Source organism: Capra hircus, chromosome 1, assembly GCF_001704415.2.
Source record: "Capra hircus breed San Clemente chromosome 1, ASM170441v1, whole genome shotgun sequence".
In the NCBI taxonomy this organism is placed as follows: Eukaryota; Metazoa; Chordata; class Mammalia; order Artiodactyla; family Bovidae; genus Capra; species Capra hircus.
Genome location: NC_030808.1, coordinates 50,154,621 through 50,177,316, shown reverse-complemented (window position 1 = coordinate 50,177,316; position 22,696 = coordinate 50,154,621). Strand labels below are relative to the sequence as shown.

The 22,696-nt window shown below is 36.0% G+C and overlaps 1 protein-coding gene across 9 annotated transcripts in view; it reads left to right on the top strand.

Moving 5' to 3' along the window:
- The window catches only part of CBLB (Cbl proto-oncogene B), a 222,574-nt gene extending 201,831 nt beyond the window's left edge, over positions 1-20,743 (top strand). For all 9 annotated transcript variants that reach the window (XM_018062089.1, XM_018062245.1, XM_018062197.1 and 6 more), the window contains 2 exons: positions 4,611-4,730; positions 16,973-20,743. In XM_018062089.1, the coding sequence (XP_017917578.1) occupies positions 4,611-4,730; positions 16,973-17,232 (380 nt within the window). In that variant the 3' untranslated portion in view covers positions 17,233-20,743. The remainder of the gene's footprint in view (positions 1-4,610; positions 4,731-16,972) is intronic.

Here is a 22,696-nt window from a genome sequence, read left to right as displayed (position 1 = left end):
TGACCTGCTTTTGGGTTTTCCTAATGGCTCAGAGGATAAAGAATCTGCCTGCAATGCAGGAGACCCAGGTTTGATCCCTGTGTTGGGAAGATCTCCTAGAGAAGGGAACGGCTACCCACTACAGTATTATTGCCTAGAGAATTCCATGGACACAGGAGCCTGGCAGGCTACAGTCCATGGGGTCGCAGAGAGTCGGACACGACTGAGCAACTAACACACACACTTGACCTACTTTTATACATGGAAGTATTCTAATTCCATTCCAAATAATATTGACATCCCTTGATACTAAATACTTCTAAGAAGAAAAAAATGCAGCTTTCTTCCCCATTTCCAGTCTCCTGTCATTAACAGGACAAATTTCTAGTCTGTTGCCAGTTGCTTTATGAGATCCAATGAGTCACTGTTTTTATTCATTTTTAAACCACATGTATTAGACCTCCTCTTTATCAAAAGAAGTATTTCAATTGTTCTTAATGGAATATCATAGAACACGAGGGTTTCTTTCAGCTTATAAATAAGCACTTGTATATCATTCTGCAAAGGATTAAAACATTATAGTGTCTAAAAAGTGTAATAGAAAATTCATAAAATCAGTTCTTCACTTTGAATTGAACTTCCTGAAAGAATCCTCTATAAATACTAAACCAAAGTTTAACTCAGTAGTTGTAGAACCATATAAGGTAAACAAAGGTGATTGCTAAATTTAAACAGATACATGAGCATTTTACTGCCAATATTTCCATTATAGTTTAGTCTGTAAAATTTTAGACCAGTGTAATGATAAGCCTTTCCTGGCATTATGGAGATTTGGTTTCCTTGAAGAAATCCGTATCCCTAATTACAGACAGAGGTTAGGTATCTTCATGATGTTAAGTACCTCTTTAAACCAGCCTCTTTATTGCAGCATTCAGTGCCCTGCACACCTGAGTCAGGCCCGCCTTTCCAGCCTTACAAGCCCACTGACTGCTCTATAATAGTGATTTTTAAACTACAGGGCCCAGTGTTTTGCAAAAGAGCCTTAGGGCTGCTATACGATCAAAAAGGGGAAGTGAAGCAGGGACACAGCTCTGATGCTGCTTTTATCTGGTTTCCATTTTAGGCCTTCATGCAAGATTTCTTTTGGCAAAATAGTAATGGCCACCCCACGGTACATGAGCCATCTACTCTGGACAAGCCAGTCATATCTTAACAAAACCTGAAGAGTCCTCAAAACAAGCTTTACGCTTTCCTGTCTACAAACCCAGGGCTACTGCTAGCACATATATGCTTTTATGTGCACTACAAAAAGACATTTCTTTTGTGTTGGTGGGTTGAAATAGGCATGCCTCCCTCTGCTTTGTGCTAGAGCCAGTGCTCCAGGAACAAAGCCGAGGCTGTAGTTATGTCTGTTCATTCCCAGTACTGCGTCTTTGTGCAGTGCACAAAATACACAATGTATCTGGCAGCCCTTACTGAACCTTTCCCTCACTATATTTCTACCTGGAATCTTCTTTTGAAGTCCTTATCCAATCTTAAAGTAACAATTCAACTCTGAAAGCTAGCCAAACTGACTTTATTAGAGATAAAGGAAAATTTTTCACTGGGATCCAGAAATGCAATTGCATAAGTAAAGTACAGAAAAGGCTTGGATCATTAGCAACAGTTACTGGGAATGCTTTAGGGGTTTGGTTGCCTATGACCTTTATGAAGCACACCCATGACATGATTTCCGAGGGTGCTCATGCCCTTTGATGGTTGCCCTCAAAGAGTTCAGGTCAGAGATCCAGCAAGGCGAGGTCCTCCCTGGGGCAAGCCAGTGTGGAGACTACTATGTCTGAGTGTTGAAGGATTCATGGGGTAGAATCGTGGTTCTCAAATTGTGGTCTTGAGAACAGCAGCATCAGTATCACCTAGAAATCTGTTAAAAATGCCAATTCTTTAGACCTAGTCAAGACTTACTAAATCAGAAACTCTGGAAGTAGGACCAAAAGTCTGTATTCTCACAAGCCTTTGGGGTGATTCTGATGCATGCTCAAGTTGGAGAAACCCAAGACTAGCTTATTCCTGGAGGAATGCAGCCAGCGTGAGAAAGCGAAATAAAACGACACCATGTGAACTATGGTACATTAAAAGAAGTGAAGGTGTTTTAACCAAGAGAATCGAAGATCTTGAATATATTAGAGTTGCCTTCAACCGCTGTATTTGTGAAAGAATGATTAGATTTCTTCCATGTTTCCTCAAATGATCAAAGACTGACCAGTGAGAAGAATTAGGAGTGAAAAAAATGCATTCCTCTTAAGCTTCCTGAATTAATAATAATTCATATATCTCAGATGGGTACTGAATTCTCTAACACTGGGGGACTTAATCAGTGGTAAATCACTACATATGGGGATTTTATGAATATGAGTTAAAAGAGTGAGGAGTTTTGTTTCACTTCAGTAGCTCTTTAAACCCTATTATAAGCCTATCAGTTACATCTAGCATTGATAGTCTTTTAAAACTTTCAGAGTATTGGATCAGTCTTTGAGATAACTTTTGGGCAGTATCTTTGAGATAATTTTTGGGCAGTCCAGAGGAAAGATGCCATTGTTTTAACCGTTCAAATTGCCTCTTTTCCTACACTTGAGTAAAAGATTGTAAGTATTTCAGATAGTGGGGAAAAAGAATTAAGAAAATTCCATAATGCCTCCTCCCAGAGAAAACCTCTTGTTAGGTTTCCTTCTTACACAGCATTATTTTGATTGATACCTGTTTCTGCACTTTAAAGTGCAGAGCAAACCTTTTCCTCCCAGTCTTTTTTCAGTTTTTAATAATCTCTTAAAATAAGTATTAAAAAATTTCAATTTAGCATTACCACACTGTAAATCACAGACAGTAGTATCCTGCTTTTTAGAGTAGACTAACCCCATCATGTTTATTCATTCATTTCTGAAACATATATTACTATATATAATGATACTCTGGCTATGGTATTTTCACTTTGTATGTTTTAATCCTAAGTGTGGATATAAAATTTTATTTTAGTGGATTTTTGAAAATTTTTAAAAACTATTGATTTTCAAGTTTGGTAATTATTGTACTCTCTGTAGTAACCGTATCATATGTATTTTCCCATTGAAGCAGGAACCCTTCCAACCTTACAGTTTGCTGCAGAAGCCCAGGTTACCCTGTACCTGACCAGTAGCCAAACTTATCATGAAGCATCATAGTGGTTCGGAATTGAATTAAATATTCCATGCTATTTATGTTCACATTTTACTATACCCAGTGACTTTTTAGATGCAGTAGATTAATGGTACAATATCATACTACTATATATTATGTAGTCTATTTATGACTCAGTAATCAGTCTGGAATCTAATATTTAGCCTTCAATAGATGATTAGAAATAGCTTAGGTATATCTAACAAAACTAAATTTACCCTTAAGGAAACAGAAAAGTTTATGTATTATAGTAGACAGTCTTTTCTCTGACCCAATATTAAATCTGTGATGTTTTAGAATGAATAAGAATTCAAAGTAAATTTTATTGAACATTTAACTGTAAATCTTTGGAAATTTTCTATATTTATGCAGAAATAACCATATTTGGTCCCTTTGGTTAGCCTTCCAAAATCAAAAGATTAATATTTGTTGCATGGAATTTATCTTCTTACTCCTTCCTAAAATGTTTCAGCAAAATTAATGAGGCTGATCTATTGACTTTTTAATTATTGAAAACTCAGAATCTAAGACTCATTTTAATTTCAAAATTAATGAAATCAAATTAAGTAGCCTTGGTTAGGTTAAAAAAATGTCTCTAGCAAAGCTGGGGATAATTATTGTATTCAAATAAGGAAAGAAAATAATGACTTCAACTCTTGCCTTACATTGTCTAGTCAAACTTTAGTCTATGCATTTCCTTCTAAAATTATCAAATTCTTACATGTTTTTAATATCAAACTCAAATGAAATTTTAAACAATGAAATATCTGTTCTTCTTTAATAGTTAACATTTTAACCTTATATTAGCAATACAAATTTCACAGAATTTAAATTTATGAAAAATCAGAATCTAAATTAGTTTTTGGTAGTTAAAAGTAAGTATCAATGAAGTGCAGGCTATTTACCAAGCAGTGTGCCTGGTACCATGTTTCTGTTAGGAGATATAATTCAAACACAGTTGAGTATAAGATTAAGTCCCTGTCCTTTAGATGTCAAGCCCATTTTACAGATTATGTCTGCCTAATGCTTGAGAGATATTAATTGATATGATAATACTATAACAGCAAAATTCAAAATCCACTTGTTGCCTTTACAACAGTTTCTATTCATTGTACAGGATAAATTGGGGCATAAAATTAAAATTAGAAACAGTTTTTATCATCAACAATTTTACCATCAAATAAGAGATCTGAAAGATACAAAATTAGTAGTGTGCATCAGTTAGGAAAAACAGGGAAAAGCATTTTTGACCAAGTGATGAACAAATTCGAAATATGCAGGCAGGTTAGAAATGGTTACTATCAGTCATGAAATGTTTTCTTATTTTCAAAAATTGATCTTTACAGAGAATTTCTAATTGTTTTCTTCAGCCAGTTCGCAGAGATAATAGTTTTAATCTGAATATTATCTTTGTTTTTAAGATACCTTTTTTGATCCAGCAAGTGGCCAAGTTCCTTTGCCTCCTGCTAGGAGATTACCAGGTGAAAATGTCAAATCCAACAGAGCATCCCAGGACTATGATCCGCTTCCTTCATCTTCGGGTAAGTTGGCTAATAATACTAAGAATAATACCTTACATTTGCATAGTGCTTTTTAGAGCACCTTTCATTCATTATATAATTTAATGAGTGCTGCCAGCCTAAGAAAGTATTTTTATCACCTTTGCATTTGCTCTTAAAGCATGTATTATGTGAAGAATGCCTATAGAATTGTCTCACAGAAAATATTAAACTAAGCCTTAATATTAATTTTAATCTGTCAGTAAGGCATGTTTTGTGCCTCAAAAATCTATTCATTCTCTAACTGAGCTCATGGGAAGATCTAAGACAGCCAAGTAAGTAAATATTTCATTTTCTAACTTTTGTTTTGCCATATCAGATATGAGAAATGGCAAAGATGTCTATATACACTGAAATGTTGCATTCTCTTATTTTTCCATTAAAGGAAAAAAAAAAAAACTCTTTAGAATTACTATTAGCACCAGACTGTTAATTTTCAAGCTTATTTAGGGCTATCATGCAATGTTCAGCTGCCAGTCAGTAAGTGCTGGGGTGGTCAAAGGGTTGATTCAGGATCTTGGTATGATGTTTCAAAAAAATCCAAACTTTTTTGCCAACCCTATAGAAGGATATACCATTTTAGTAACTACAAGTCATACTCATAGCCATTATTAATGAAATGCTGCTGATCTGCTTCTTCAGGATGCCTTCCTTGACCCACCATATCTAAAATAGCTCCCCCTACTTTACACAGTCACTTTCTATCCCCTTCTTTTGCCTTATGTTTCTTAATACCGCCTTCCATTAATTTGTTTGCTTGACTATTTATCTCCTCATTCAAATATTAATGCTTTAAAGATATATGCATGATTTGGTTCACTGCTATATCCCCAAGTGTCCAGAGGAGTGCCTAGCACATATTGGATGAGTGGCTGGATACAAGGGAGGAGGGAAGAGTAGCTGATAGATGTTATGCTGAACATACACATATTAAAGAATTAAAACAATATATTTGTCTCACAATTAGAAGCATCAGAAGTTTTTCCTATGTAAATTTTTGTCCTATATCAGTATTTTTTTAACTGTATTTTGACTTTTTTTTTGAAGTACAGTTGATTTATAATATGTTACTTTCAGGTATATAACAAAGTATTATATAACTGAATATATATATGTGTGTGTTTGTGTGTATATCAGTTCTGTTCAACCACTCAGTTGTGTCCAACTCTTTGCAATCCCATGGACTGTAGCATGCTAAGCCTCCCTGTCCATCACCAACTCCAGGAGTTTACTCAAACTCATGACAGTTGAGTCGATGATGCCATCCAACCATCTCATCCACGGTCGTCCCCTTCTCCTGCCTTCAGTCTTTCCCAGCATCAGGGTCTTTTCCAGTGAGTCTGTTCTTTGCATCAGGTGGCCAAAGTATTGCAGTTTCAGCTTCAGCATCGGTCCTTCCAATGAATATTCAGGACTGATTTCCAATAGGATGGACTGGTTGGATCTCCTTGCTATCCAATGGACTCTCAAGAGTCTTTTCCAACACCACAGTTCAAAAGCATCAATTCTTCAGTGCTCAGCTTTCTTTACAGGCCAACTCTCACATCCATGCATGACTACTAGAAAAACCATAGCTTTGACTAGACGGACCTTTGTGCCAAAGTAATGTCTCTGCTTTTTAATAAATTGTCTAGGTTGGTTATAGCTTTTTTTCCAAGGAGCAAGCATCTTTTAATTTCATGGCTGCAGTCACCATCTGCAGTGATTTGGGAGCTCAAAAAAATAAAAGTCTGTCACTGTTTCCCCATCTATTTCCCGTGAACTGATGGGACCAGATGCCATGATCTTAGTTTTCTGAATGTTGAGTTATAAGCCAAATTTTTCACACTCGTCTTTCACTTTCATCAAGAGGCTCTTTAGTTTTTCTTTGCTTTCTGACATAAGGGTGGTGTCATCTGCATATCTGAGGTTATTGATATTTCTCCCAGCAATCTTGATTCCACCTTGTGCTTCATCCAATCCAGCATTTCTCATGATGTACTCTGCATTCAAGTTAAATAAGCAGGGTGACAATATACAGCATTGACGTCCTTTTCCAATTTGGAAACTGTTTTTCCATGTCCAGTTCTAACTGTTGCTTCTTGACCTGCATACAGATTTCTCAGGAGGCAGGTCAGGTGGTCTGGTACTCCCATCTCTTGAAGAATTTTCAACAGTTTGTTATGATCCACACAGTCAAAGGCTTTGGCATAATCAGAAAAGCAGAAGTAGATGTTTTCCTGGAACTCACTTGCTTTGTCAATGATCCAACAGATGTTGGCAACTTGATCTCTGGTTCCTCTGCCTTTTCTAAAGCCAGCTTGAACATCTAGAAATTCACGGTTCATGTCCTGTTGAAGCCTGGCATGGAGAATTTTGAGCATTCTTTACTAGCTTATGAGATGAGTGCAGCTGTGCAGTCATTTGAGCATTCTTTGGCATTGGAATGAAAACTGACCTTTTCCAGTCTTATGGCCACTACCGAGTTTTCCAAATGTGCTGGCATATTGAGTGCAGCACTTTCACAGCATCATCTTTCAGGATTTGAAATAGCCCAAGTGGAATTCCATCACCTCCACTAGCTTTGTTTGTAGTAATGCTTCCTAAGGCCTACTTGACTTTGCATTCCAGGATGTCTGGCTCTATGTGTGTGATCACACCATCATGATTATCTGGGTTGTGAAGATCTTTCTTGTATGTGTATATATATGTACTGTGTATATATAGTATGTGTGTATATATATATTCATCTTCAGATACTTTTCCATTATAGGTTATTACAACATACTGAATATAGTTCCCTGTGCTATGCAGTAGGACCTTGTTTTTTAATCTATTTTATATATAGTACTGCTGCTGCTAAGTCACTTCAGTCGTGTCCAACTCTGTGCGACTACATAGACGGCAGCTCACCAGGCTCCCCAGTCCCTGGGATTCTCCAGGCAAGAACACTGGAGTGGGTTGCCATTTCCTTCTCCAATATATAGTACTATGTATCTGCTAATCCCTAACTCCTAATTTATCCGTCCCTGCTCCTTTCCCCTTTTATACCAATTTGTTTTCTATGTCTGTGAGTTTCTGTTTCATAAATAGATTCACTTATATCACTTTTTTCAGATTCCACATATAAGTGACATCATGTGATTTGTTTTTGTCTGTCTGATTTACTTCACTTAGTATCATAATCTGTAGGTCCATCCATGTTGGTACAAGTGGTATTATTTCATTCTTTTTTATGGCTACCTAATATTCCATCGTATGTATGTATAGTCTCTTTATCCATTCAGCTATTGATGAACACTTGGGTTATTTCCATATCTTGGCTACTTTAAATAGTGCTGCTATGAACACTGGGGGGCATATATCTTTTTGAATTTTTTTTATCTTTTCCAGATATATCCCTGGGAAATGGGTTGCTGGATCATATGGTAACTTGATTTTTCATTTTTAAGGAATCTCTATATTGTTCTCCATAATGGCTGCACCAGTTTATATCCTCCCCTACAGTGTAGGAGGGTCCTCTTTTCTCCACACCCCTTCCAGCATTTATTGTTTGTAGACATTTTGATGATGGCCATTCTGACCTGTGTGAGGTGATATATCATTGTAGTTTTGATTTGCATTCCTTGAATAATTAGCAGTGTTGAGCATCTTTTCATGTGCCTCTTGGCCATCTGTATGTCTTCTTTTGGAAAGTGTCTCTTTAGATGATCTGCCCATTTTTTGTGTTTTGTAAAAACTGATCTGGATGAGTTATTTGTATATTTTGGAAGTTAATCCCTTGTTTGGTTTCCTCTAGTTTTATAATACCTGGTCTTCTATTTAGGTCTTTAAACTCATTTTGAGTTTATTTTTGTATATGCTACTATTTTAATTTCATTCTTTTATATACAACTGTCCAGTTTTCCCAGCACCACTTATTGAAGAAACAGTCTTTTCTCCATTGCATATTCTTGCCTCCTTTGTTATAGATTGACCATAAGTGTGTGGGTTTATTTCTGGGCTTTCTATTCTATTCATTGATTCCTATTGTCTGTTTTTGTGCCAGTACAGTACTATTTTGATTACTGTAGCTTTGTAGTATAGTCTGAAGTCAGGGTGTGTCATTTCTCCAGCTCCATTCTTCTTTCTCAAGATTGTTTTGACTACTCAGAGTCCTTTGTGTTTCAATACAAATTTGAAAATTATTTCTTCTCTGAAAAGTGCCATTGGTAATTTGATAGGAATTGCATTCAATCTGTAGATTGCTTTGGGTAGTATTGTCATGTTGACAATATTTATTCTTCCAATCCAAGAACAGAATATATCTTTCTGTTTGCATCACCTTCAGTTTATTTCATCAGTGTTTTATAGTTTTCAGAGTATGTCTTTTGCCTTCCTAGGTAGCTTTATTCCTAGGTATTTTATTCTTTCTGTTGTGACAGTAAATGGGATTGTTTTCTTAATTTCATTGATACTTTATTGTTAATGTATAGAAATGTAACAGATTTCTGTATTTCAGTTTTGTATCCTGCAGCTTTACCTAACTCACGAATAAGCTCTAGTAGTTTACTGGTGGCATCTTTACAGTTTTCTGTGTATAGTAGCAAGCTATCTTCCAAAGTGACAGTTTTGTTTTGTTTTGTTTTCTACTTCTTCCTTTCTAATTTGGATTCCTTTTTTTTTTTTTTAACTTCTCTGCTGTGGCTAGGACTGCCAAAGCTATTTTGAACAAAAGTGGCAAGAGTGGCATCCTTGTCTTATTGATCTTAGAATGCTTTCAGATTTTCATTGTTGAGTATGATGTTTGGTTTGCCCTGTATGTTCTTCATTATGTTGAGGTATGTTCCCTATATGCCCACGTTCTTATCAGAAATGGATGTTGAATTTTATCAAAAGCATTTCTGTATCAAGATGATCATATGGTTTTTAGTCTTTAGCTTGTTAATGTGATATATATATCAAACTGATTTATGGATGCTGAAAAATCCTTGCAATCTGGGATAAATCCCACTTGATTATGGTGTATGATCCTTTTTAATGTATTGTTGCATTCAGTTTGCTTTCAAGCTCAAATTTCAGCTCACAGATTTGTTAATAGTGAGCAGTTGTCCGTTCTGTAACATCCAAATCAAGGTAGATAGCTGTTTTGAGAATTATTAACACAATAGCTCTGTTCTTGATGACACCCATGGGAGATGCATAAAAATCCCTCTGTAGTTTCATAAGTTTTCATACTTGAATATAACTCGGAAAATTTTACTAACTTTTTCAAATTTTGGTCCATGCTGTCTCTACCAGTTTACTTCTAGCCAGTCCAATATTTCAGATATATCCATGGATACCCACTGAAACACTATTTTCAGTTGAAAGGGAGAGAATCCTAGGAATGGGGGAGCCTGGTGGGCTGCCGTTTATGGGGCCGCACAGAGTCGGACACAACTGAAGCGACTTAGCAGCATATATATATATGAAAATAAAGCAAATTCCTTGAGATGTTAAAATACAACTTTGAGAAGAGTGCCTTGACTGATTTAAAAATAACATTCTGTATCACCAGCTCTGTATTAACAGAAACATATTCTCAAGTTACAAGAAGGATTGTGGCCTATATTTTCACAGCTTTATAGTTTACACCATAGCATGCAGGTATTATTGAGCCCAGAATAACATCATTTACATATATGATTTCAACTGGTAGAAATTCCAGTTAGTATTACACTAGAAATTTCACGGAAGAACTTTGAGTGACAAACCCATTGAAATATCCCCAGATAGGCATTTACCAGAAGCCTGAACTGGCTTTTTACCTGAGTGAAAAACTAGTCTTGATATTACTTTGAGGGTCTCAGCTAGCTGTAACATCAAATATTTCAACTGACTCCTTGAACTCTCTTTACAAACACAGTCAAACCATGGAAAATAAGATACTTTTTTCCCAGCAAGATACTTGTTCACATGCTCCTTCACAGGGCTACCAAGCTGTCCACTAGTTTATTTCATACTAGAAGAGGGACTTAGCTTGCCTTCTGGATTAGCTCTTTCTATCAAAAACTTGAGACTGGATGATATGTGCCTTTGGTATACTAACAGCACTTACTTTGCAGTAGCATTTTATACTTTTTAAGATGACTGTTGAAGATTCCAGTATAATTTGCTGCATCTTATAAATTCCATTTCTATTTTTTATGGTGATCTAGTTGATGGTGACTAATTTACGTTTATAAACTTTATGAAAAGAATATTTCTAATTCCAAAAGTTTGATTTAAAATTATTTTCCTTATACACTTATCTAAAAAAGATGTGTGCATATCTTCATATATAAAGAGCCTTCCGAATGTTTTATTCCTCCCCCTCCAAAAGTTTATAACTCTCTAGTTTTTAGATGTAACAGTATTTAATGATATGAATATGTTATAATGATAGTTAATAACTGGATTTTACCAGCTGTGTTAAATTCATATATACCTGTATATGGGTGACATATATTAGTAAAATTATTATTTTGCTAATAATCTGCTTATTTCTTCACATGGGGTTCATGTCTATACTACCTATGCAGGAGCTTTCACACATTTTTCAGTTTGCTTTTCTCTTGTAACACACATGTGCTACAGTTTGAATACCATTCTTTAAAAACCCAGGGCATCCAGCTGACAGAATACAAAGTCATAATGATGTGTTTTTGCTCATGCTGATGAGTACAGCTGAGCTTTTTAATATTCTTAGTAGTTAGAAGGACATTTAAGGCAACACTTAATGCTAGAATTTCAGCACGTGATTTGTATTAAATGTGTTTGTAACAGATATTATTACCAAGTATACCTGCAAAATAAAGAAGGTCTCATAGAAGGAATTGATTCCAGTACTACTTTTCCTTCACTGACTTAAAGGAAAAGTGATCAGATGTTGAATGAATTTTATATTAAGACCTCAATTGGAAACAATGGCTTCATTTCACATGAGTTGGAATTGTGTATTGTTGTTATTAGAGATGTTTTAAGATAGTGTTTTTAAGGTTTTATGTTCCAACAAAGGAAATTGCAGTGTTATATATAGAGTTTTACTTCAGTTCAGCTACCTAAAATATTTTTCCTTATACACAGCTTCAGGTTTAAAACCACAGAACATAGTGTTATTTTTCTTACAAAGATAATACTAATATACTAATACTTCTTCTATAACAATTTTCTGAATGTATTAAAGTTATAACCTAGGCTCTGTTTTTAACAATCATAATTACCTACTATAGTGTATGTGAAGATACTTGTAATTTAGTAAAAACTGTATCTAAAACATGTCCTTCTAAAATTAGATAGTATATCGATTGTGGTAGCAATTCAAACTTACATAATGAGTTTCAGAAATAATTGATCCAACTTATGTGTCAATAATAAAATGAGATTTATATCTTAATGAGTTATTTATTTTTAATACTCAGGTATTGTTATACATGAAAAAATATGTATTCCAAGACTCTTGATGTCCATCCCAAGTGTTGTCAGTGAATTACTAAAATAATCTTAGAAATTATATCTCAAACTTTAAAAAAGATTATGTGCAGTTTAGCTCCTATAATTTTAAATATAAATAACAGAATTTAGTTTAATATGTTTTGAGTAGTTTTTATTATGGAAAAAAGATCTAGCCATAACTTAAATGGGTGAGATACAACAATGTTTAGTATTGTACCCAAGGTCTCAAAGCTAGTAAATGATGGGATTTGATTCAGTAAGTATGCAGCCATTTATATTGTTGTTAGGTTTAAAAACTTAACTCACTCATTCATATAATAATGATTGCTAAGCTGAGTTTGGAGATACCGATGAGAAAAATCAAAAACAGGAGCTAAGGAAGAGGTACCAAGAAATCTAAAATTGTAGGAGAGATTTCAAAACTGCCTTATGATCGCATGACTTTAGGGAGATACTGTGTGAATTTCTGTACTTTTTTAAGATTCTTAAGTTTCAGAAGCTCAAGATTCTTTAAGATTCAGACTTGTAAAAAGCACAGTAGACAGAATCTGAAGCTTTGTTTAAAATTATTAAAGTAGTACATGGACATTAAAGAATAAAGTAGAATTTAAAGAAGCAAAAGTCACCTGGAACCATTTCATCAATAGAAACAGTATTGCCATTTTGGAGCCCTTCTTTCTCATGGTTGACCATGCACACATTCACACAGTGGAAATCATACTCCACAGCATAATATGGTATCATACCTTTCTTACACATCATTAAACTTTTTTTGAAATGTCGATGTCACTTTAAATTATTGTATGGTAGTCCATCGTGTTGGTATACTGTCACACTGCTGCTGCTGCTGCTAAGTTGCTTCAGTCGTGTCTGACTCTGTGCAACCCCATAGACAGCAGCCCACCAGGCTCCCCTGTCCCTGGGATTCGCCAGGCAAGAATACTGGAGTGGGTTGCCATTTCCTTCTCCAATGCATGAAAGTGAAAAGTGAAAGTGAAGTCACTCAGTCTTGTCTGACTCCTTGCAGACCCCATGGACTGCAGCCCACCAGGCTCCTCCGTCCATGGGATTCTCCAGGCAAGAGTCCTGGAGTGGGGTGCCATTGCCTTCTCCAATACTGTCACACTAGCACTTCTCAAATCTTTTTCCCCACCAAAGAGCTAACTCTGAATGACAAGGGGATTATGTCTTTAACTAAAAGTGGACCGTCACATGCAGGGAATTGCCTTAAAAATCTTTGTTATTTCAAATATGTCTACAAATTTTACATTTTACTTGGTATGTCTACATTTCCATCTTTAAAAACATTAAGTCTCTCATATCCTTGAGTAAAACTAGTGACCAGGAAGATGTACGGTTTGTATCTGGTGGCTCCACATCTTCTTGCACTTGCTTGGATATTGTTGCCATTGCTCCTAGGAGTTCAAAAATACCATGAGCATGGACAGTGACCCCAGAATAAACACATGTGCTTCCAGTCACATTTTTAAGGATACATGTATTCGGGTACAGAAATCCCCACAGAGCTTGTAAAATTCACAGTCATTCCAGTGCGCTACAAAACTACAAGATAACTCCTTTGAGGGAACTCTAAGATCAGTTCATCTGCTCCTTTCCATCACCTACACATTCCAATGTAAGGACCTGGTGTCTCCTCTTTTAGACACTGTGAGAAAGAAGTGAAAACAGTGAAGGCTGCCCATGAGTTTTAGGAAGAGGTGTCTAGAGAGGGGGGTTGGCTTTACGTGATATAATCATCAGCATGAAACTTTTTTAACAGTTTTTTTTTTTAAAGAGATCTTGCTTATTGGTATCTTGCTTAAAAGTTTATAAGAGCTCACTACAAATTCCAGGGTTGTTTTTTTTTTCCTGTTCCACACTTGAATCCCTATTGATTTATAGTAATTGCTTTGCTATATAGCATTTGAGTATAGTGGTTACTGTTACAGATGTGAATTCATTGTCCTCTCTTTTTCAAAGTCTCCTCAGCACATATACCAAGCATTACATTAATTCACATACTACCTGAGAAGAGATAAGTTACACCTCTAAAAATGGAGACAAAAAAGTATATTTGCAGAGTGAGAATGATAAAGCAAACTGCTTACTTAGCTGAAAGTCACTCTAAACCTTAGTGGCCAAGCAGAGATGAATCTGTCTCTGAGTGGTGCTCCTCATTGACATCCTCACCTGGAAAAGTTATAGCTGTCAGTTGCTGGTGCAGAGCTACACTGTCCAATTAAAACAGTCAAAACATTCCAAATTGAATAAAATATTCAGCAATAAATAGAAATTTATATATAACAGGTGGCAAAAAGTTACAACATAGCTTCCACTTACTTCCATTCATGGGCTCTAATACATGATACTGTTCAACTCAGGACATCTGTAAGATTCCAAAGACATGTCAGGTTAGGGTGGTGAGGACTAGGGTTAAATAAGTCGGTATATGTAAGAGTTTTGTATTTAAAGAAAAATATGTATTTGTGGACACACTAATCTTTGCTTCAGAGGTTTCTCCTTTTTACTGAAAATATATCCAAAATCTATTGTGATTCTTTCCACAAGTGGTTTGAATCATTTCCTCTAGTTGATACTTGAAATAGACCAGAGATCCCTTCACTCCTCTAGTTTCGATTTAATCATTTTGTTGGGTGTTTTATTTTCCCTAACATTTGGTTTAACTTAACTTGGGCTTCCTGAATTATGCTTAGTACTTATGATTTTTTTAAGAAGAGAATAACTTTCTCAAGAAAACATTATCATCTGCACATTCCCATTACATTTGGCCAGTATTACCTATAGCAGCCTCACAGAGTGAATAGATTTCTTGGGGGTTTTCCTAGTGATAGATGTCATATTTTTTAGAGTCATCTACCAAGATCAAAGACACGTGTTTATTAAGTCTAAAATCTACAAGTTCTAAAACTTAATTTTTTATTATACCATGAGAGGTCTTGCTGTTACATCATCTTTCCCAGTTGAGTAGTCTACACAGCTATACTTATCAAAAATGCTTAATAGTCATGTGCCCTTCTCAGTATTTTAGATAGGAACAAAAGAACAGTATTGGAAAAATTCTTCAAAAACTACCAGTACAAGGAATTTAACTCTGTATTTACTTCTAGGTCCTTTTCACACCGAAAAATAAGCCAGAACAGACAGTATTTCAATGTATAAATTTCGTGGTAACTGATTAAAGGAAGTCTTGCTAGAATCTCTAATAGTTTTTTGGAAGGGATTAGAAGCAAAGCATAATTTATTGTCCATCTCTGCATGACATTAATGGAAATACTTAATAGAAAAATAAATGAAACCTCAATAGTAAGAAATGCAGTTTACTAGACCGTAATAATTTGAGATGTTTAGTTACAGATACACAAAACAACACAGACTTTACCAAGAACCAGAAACTAATGTGTGTTCTTATGTCTGAGTAGAATGAGCTTTATCTATAGCTATAATATCGGTTCAAAGTAGATATTATTCTGTAAGAAAGAAACAAAAATAAGACTATCATCCAATTTTGTGTAGAACTAAATATTTTCATCCTGGAGGCTTTTGTGTATGTTATATTGATAGTGCTAGAATTGCAAATAGAATTTTTTTATTACCTTCTCAGATAAATATACCTTTGAGAAAATATGAAATAATGTATCAGATGATTCTTGGATTTACATTTATTATTGAAAATATCAGCTTACAGCGTTTTCAGACGCCAACAGGAAAGTTGGCAAGGGAGTGGAGATCAGGAAGGACAGGACGAGCACAGGAGTCCTGAGGCATTGTGTTCTAGCCTCACTTCTTTGTTTATTTAACTGTGTCCCTGAATGTTGCACTTGTCAGTCATCTAAGGAAAAAAACATTGAATAAATATTGGTGTCTGTCTTGTCAAATTTATGCCATCAAACATTTATGGTTTTAAGACAGCTTTCAGTCTCTTTTTTAAATCTAGGCTTTTAATATTACATACCATATACAGATAAATGGAAATCTGTGATAAAAATGTCCCCTTAAGTTACTAGCCCACTTCCTGGTGATCTGCATGATGGTGGCCTATATTTTCTTTGTTCTTAATGAGATTACTTTCCATTTTTGGACACCAGTGTCATTTGGTTTAACTTTGAGAAACGAGTATCAAGAGACTGACCTGGAACCCAGTTCTCCACTAATGTTTCTGCTGGTTTTGCTTATTTTTCAAGCTAAGCTTTCTGCATTGGAATCTGGATGAAGTATTTCAGCAAAGCACCAACCTATTGACTAACGGCTGTCGCAAAGCATCTGCTATTTCATTATTTCCCCCCAGCATCTAACTGGAAAAATATGCTGCAAAGCGTATTTCTCTGAAGTCTTGCTTGTGACATGGGGTGGGACGTAGGACCTGATGGGTATGTTCTAGCAGGAATATCCTTGAGCTTGTAACAGTTTCTTTTAGTAGAAACTTTCCAGAAAATTATCTCCACCATAGTAGAGAAGGGTTACTGTATTGCCAGAGTGAAAGCTTTTCTTTTTCAGTAATTTTGTTTTCTTCTGTATCTTTTATTTCATATGATTTAAAGAATAATATATAGAAGTGGGAAGACATTTGTGTTCTCAAATTTCCAACACACCTTGCCTTTGTTTTCCTGACATTCAAAATAGGGACAATATAACCTATTCAACCACAGTATATAAAAATGTTTTTTGTAGAAACAAAAACTATTTTAATATAAAATAATGAAATCCTACTGATGTATAATATCTTTCTTTTTATCTCTTTATTTAAATACTTCTCTTTAAAATCTACTCAGATGGTTCACAAGCACCAGCCAGACCTCCTAAACCACGACCCCGCAGGACTGCACCGGAAATTCATCACAGAAAACCCCACGGGCCTGAGGCAGCATTGGAAAATGTCGATGCAAAAATTGCAAAACTCATGGGAGAGGGTTATGCCTTTGAAGAAGTGAAAAGAGCCTTAGAGATAGCCCAGAATAATGTGGAAGTGGCCCGTAGCATCCTCCGAGAATTTGCCTTCCCCCCTCCAGTCTCCCCACGTCTAAATCTATAGCAACCAAGATCATAAAGACCAGAAGGCGAAGCAATCGCTGACTATCCCAGGCGTGTGGAGAGAAAAGTGAGATGGGATTCAAGAGAGAAGCTTTCTCCTCCTCACGTGGCATCATTGAGAAGAGAGGCTTGGAAGTGGCTGCTTCTCAGAAGACAGCTGCTGCTTGCTCAGGATGCCAAGGGCTGTGGCTTCCTTACTTTTGCTAGCCATACTTTTAAATCAGGGTTGAACTGACAAAAATAATTTAAAGACGTTTACTTCCCTTGAACTTTGAATCTGTGAAATGCTTTTCCTTGTTTACAAGTTGGCAAAGTTGCAGTTTGTTTTTTTACTTTTGTTTTCAGATTTTTGGTTTTTTTGATACCTGTACTGTGTTCTTGATCAACCCTCTGTACAGTGGTCAGGTCTGCTGTAACATTTCCTACCAACTCCCTTGCTGTGTGCATCAACAGCGAAGTCCCATATTCATTGTGATTGCTCCCATCCCAGCCCCCTACCCAGGTCCAATTTCATTTCTCCCATTTACAAGATGCTTTAAAGGTTCTGATTTTCAGCGTATCAAACTAATGCAAAACAAGTGTGTGGCCTTCACTACTGAGTCTTTTCTTTGGAAACCATCACTGTTGAGAGATGGGGAAAATCTGAATGTATAAAGCATTTTTTTGGTTCATGAACTGCCTTTTATAAGGGATTTTCATATAATATAGAAGAGCTTCCCTTTTTGGTGTAAGTTTTGTGATCTTTAATCTTCCACACTCTCATCTTTGTCATTCTCGAGGTGTAATGACTGTTAAAAAAACCTGAAATATTGGAAAGCAGCTACTGCAGAGGTGGGAGAAATACACTTGCACATGACAGTGCCATACTAAAGTTATGCAACGCGGTCCCTTGATATTTATGCCTGCATTACTTACGAGGCATATACTGAATAAGAGGCCATCTCCCAGAAGTGTATTAGTAATTTTCAGATAAAATTATGAGCATACCTTTCCCAAAGTGGAACAGACTTCATTTCCTGTTTGAGTGATTACACTCTGGTACCTAACAAGTTTAGGAACCAGTTCCTCTTGCAGTGGAAACAGTAAATCTTTGATGCACTGTTAAGTGCTAATGCTACTGTGGCAACGTGTTTTTTTGTTTGTTTGTTGTTGCAAAATTCTTAATAGTAATTTTCTCTCTACCATCAAATTAGAGCTCATATTTAATATTTAGAGTCTCATTCATTGCTCCACGTTGTTCCATCCAGTCAGGTGAAAGAAATTTATATAGTTTTGCCTTTTTTGCAAAATGAAAGTAGGTTCTTCAGAAACCACATTATTACTTTTAAACCTACAGATATTTATTGGGCACCAGTGATGTGCTCCGTGCTGTCAGGCACTGTGTTCTTAAAGCACAAACCATCACAAAGTGATTGGATTGTGGTATTCTGTTTGTTATCCTTTATCCACACTCTTGATGGTCAAAAAGTGTCTCTGCTAGACAAAAGCATGGAAGGTTTCCACCAGTGCTTCAGAATTTTCAGGCAGTCGTCTTTTTAAATTATTGTTTAGTAAAGAATTGAGACGAAACCAGGTCTGTGTTAAATGCTTGACCCACAGGTGGTTTTCTAAATGTACTGCCTGCGAGTTTGTGCACATTTCTGTCACTCGTTTAACTTCACACAGTGTGATGTGAAAAGATGCATCTGGTAATGAGTGTCTCTTTGGGACTTGAAAGCATGTGACCAAATGTGTAGCAGAGCCAAAGGAAACTAAGTCAAGACTTGAATAGTCGTGTTGACCTGGGGAGGGAACCAGCACATTTCTTTGTGAACTGACACGTGCCCTGACTTGACAACTTGGTCTAACATGAGGTACTTGAGGAGTCATAGGCCTTGGATAGTTTGTGCTCATGTTTTAATTTCTTCATCTGATTCTGAGCTGGGTCATGTCCCTGGAAGAGAATTTTTAATTTGCCTTAACTGTTCTTCCTGTAAGTAAGTATATGAGGGCAGTTTTTTATGTTTTTAAAAATTGCATTGGCTAATTCTCCATTGCTTTATGAACTCCAGTTTATATCATCATGATTTTTCATTTGTTTTATTATTTTCTGATGTCATGCTGAAATAGCACTGTGTTTGGTTTTTTTTTTTCTTTTTTTTTATGACTTGCTGATCTTTGGTACAGTCTAAAAGCCAAAAGTTGCCACTTCATTGTGATAACATTCTTAATAGATCAGGGAAGGATGTAAAATGTGAGTGTTAGAAAGCATACTATAATCTCATTCAAACAATCTTAAAAATGAGTGAAAATTTCCAATGAAAGTGAGAAAAAAATAGTGACAATATAGTAAGTTTAGGCCTGAAATTTTTAAAATCTATTTTGCAAGAAAACTTACTAGCCTGCACCAAAATCCCTCTGTACCTAGTTCTCAATAGCAACCATTAGTTTTACCGTGAAAAAGACCAAATCAAAAATTTGTATGGAATGGAAAGAGGGAAACTTTCTATCAAACACTGTCATGAAAAACTTAACTGCTACCTATTACTTAACTCAAAAAAAATTTTTTTGAGGAAATAAACAAAAACACAGTTTTTAATCATAAAAGTGACTAGCCATTAATGGCTGGAAATGATCCAGGTTTGGTTTCACTGTGATCCAAAAAGTTTGACATTCCTCCCATTTCTTAAGATTTGGTAATATAATTAAAGCCACGACAACATATCATTTATATAATTAAAACAGATCATGGCCAACATTAACCTGCTCTCCCCTGTCCCCTAACATACTCTGGGGCAGAAGTACTTACCTTTAAAGATAATCCAGTAAATTATCTCCATAATCTCTTTTTCCCCTTGATGTCTGTAATAGCTATCCTGGCCAAATTTTCTAGAATTGAATCGGCAGTGCTTATGGTCAACTTGAACTTCCTTCCACAAAGGTGACCCCTCCCCATCCATATTCCCTTGCCTATATTGCAAATAGTCTTAATAACAGAACCCTAATTGCCCATGAACCTCAGAGGGCCCATTGGTTAACTCAATATTCCACACACATGAACACTTGCAAAGATTTCTTCATAATGTGAATTTTTTTCTTGTTCAGTTCCAGAAGCATTTCTTACAGTTTGGACATTATTTTTCCTCTCAGATCTTCAACTTGAAGCTTTAATTTGCACTGAATTGTCTAACCCAGTTAAATTTTTCAGTTTTTTTTTTTTTTCTGTTACGCTGACAGATTTGAAAGCAAATTGCAGTATGTTTTCAACAATACAGGTACTGCCTGTTGACCTGGAATTTTAGTGCTTCTAGGAAGAGTTTGCAGAAAATGACAGCAGTTGAGTGAAGGGTTTTCTTCTCAATTACTATTTTATTTTTAATACCTTTTTAAAACTTGTCTAATGTGGCAAAATAGCTGTGTGTTCAATTAATTTATATTTTATTCATCCTTTTTCAATTCTGGTTATTATGTAAACTCCAGTACAATTTTATCTGTTCTTTTAAGGTATTTTATAAAATGAATGTTAACAAAAACAGAGTTGGCATATTATTTTTCAAATGAATGCAAGCATTTCAGAGCAGTTCTGTGTTGTATTTTTTATCTTTACGTTCAGAGCTAACAGTCAACATCGTATCAAATACCCATCACAAATGATTCAATTATTAAATAACAAAACCATATCATTTAAAGGTATTTCACATAGAGAAGATACTCCCATGCCTTAGAACTAAAAAGTTAGTTATATTAAGGCCCTGAGTAAGAAATACCAAATCCGGGAAAAGCTGATTGTCTTCTAATGACATACCATATAATTGATATTTCTTAAAAGTAACATCTGTTCTTTATATTCTTTAAATTCTTGAATTTTCTAATCATTTGTTACTGGCCAGTACATATCAGGGAGAGGACAATGGAGACAAACCATGTTAATAACTGCTTTTGTATCAGAAACCATAACACAATGTTGTGAAGGTCACTGGTACATGCATAGTAGTAATATACTTTCAAAGAACACACAATTAAATGGGAGCTACAAGCACATAATTCCAATACAGAGAACACTGTACAGAAGTTATCACATTGTACTGGCATTATGTACATATGGTAAGCGCTGAAGAACCCAGGCCTCCTGCATTGCAGGCGGATTCTTTACCAGCTGAGCCACCAGGGAAGTCTAGGAATACTGGAGTGGCTGGCCTATGCCTCCAGCAGATCTTCCCGACCCAGGCATTGAACTGGCATCTCCTGAATTGCAGGTGGATTCTTTACCAGCTAGCTGAGCTACCAGGGAAGCCCCAGAACTATGTTGGGCCCTTAATATATGCAAGGAACTTAGTGTTAAAGCATTTAATTCTTTCAACAACCATCATGCCTCTTCTAGGACTGTCAAAGTAGGGTGTGATATGTTCCTTCTGGAAAGTCAGAGAAATAATAAGACTAAATAGCATTTTGTTAGCCTAAAGAGAAACAAGGTTGTTGTTAAGAAAGAACTTGGGAGGTAAAGCTTTTCAAACAGGAACAGCACACATGATAGAACACTTGTTATTTAGACAGAGGTGAAAAGTAGTAGGACGGTTGGAACACAGAAGAGACTAGGGAGGGCACCTTGATAACCGAAGGTGAACGACCATGTGGCGTCTCAGACCCTAGGAATCAGGTTAGGAGTCACTTGCTGGAACTCAGATAATAACATCCGTGAAAATGCCTAGAGATTAGGGTGTATTTAACAGGAATTGCCACATCAAATGATAATCCAGCTATAAACTGAAGGGAAATTTAATTTTCATGCCTCTTATGTCCCTCGTGATTTTCAAGAGAAACATGGGTGGTATTCTTAATTACCTATTTTTGCTGCTGCTTCATCCTCACTGCCACCACCCTCTTTTGGGTCTTAATTTTGACTCCCCTAGAATTTTTAATAGCCTGTAATTGACCTCTGTGGCTCTAGTGCAAGGCAGACTGAAGTTTCTGAAATTCAAATTCAGTGTGATGCCTCCATGTAGAACCCCTGAATACTCTACGGTAGAGATCCCTTCTCTACATGCCTTTTCCTACTCACCTCCTTTCCTAGACCCTCTTCACTTCTGCTGAGCTGGCAATTGTCCAAACAGGCTCCACGTCTTTATACTTGCTAGTTCTTCTGACTGTTCCTTTCCCCTTTTCCAGCCTAGCCAACTCATTCTTTAAAATCTACCTCAAGTATTTCTCCTGTGAGGCATTTATCTTACCCCACAGTGTGAGTTAAGCATGTCATCGTCTACATCTCACGTGGCACCAGTATTCTAATGCTTATAGTGTGGTTTTTGCAGATACTTCATTCCACAGATGGCCCCAACTAGACTGAACTTCTTTATTAGAGGAAGCATGTCTAATACATGTCTATGTCCCAAGCTCCTATAGAGCCTGGCACATACTAAAAAAAATGCTTCAAATAAATGGAAATGGCCCTCTTAAGCAGCCAACAGTGGAAACGGTCCTGAAAGCTG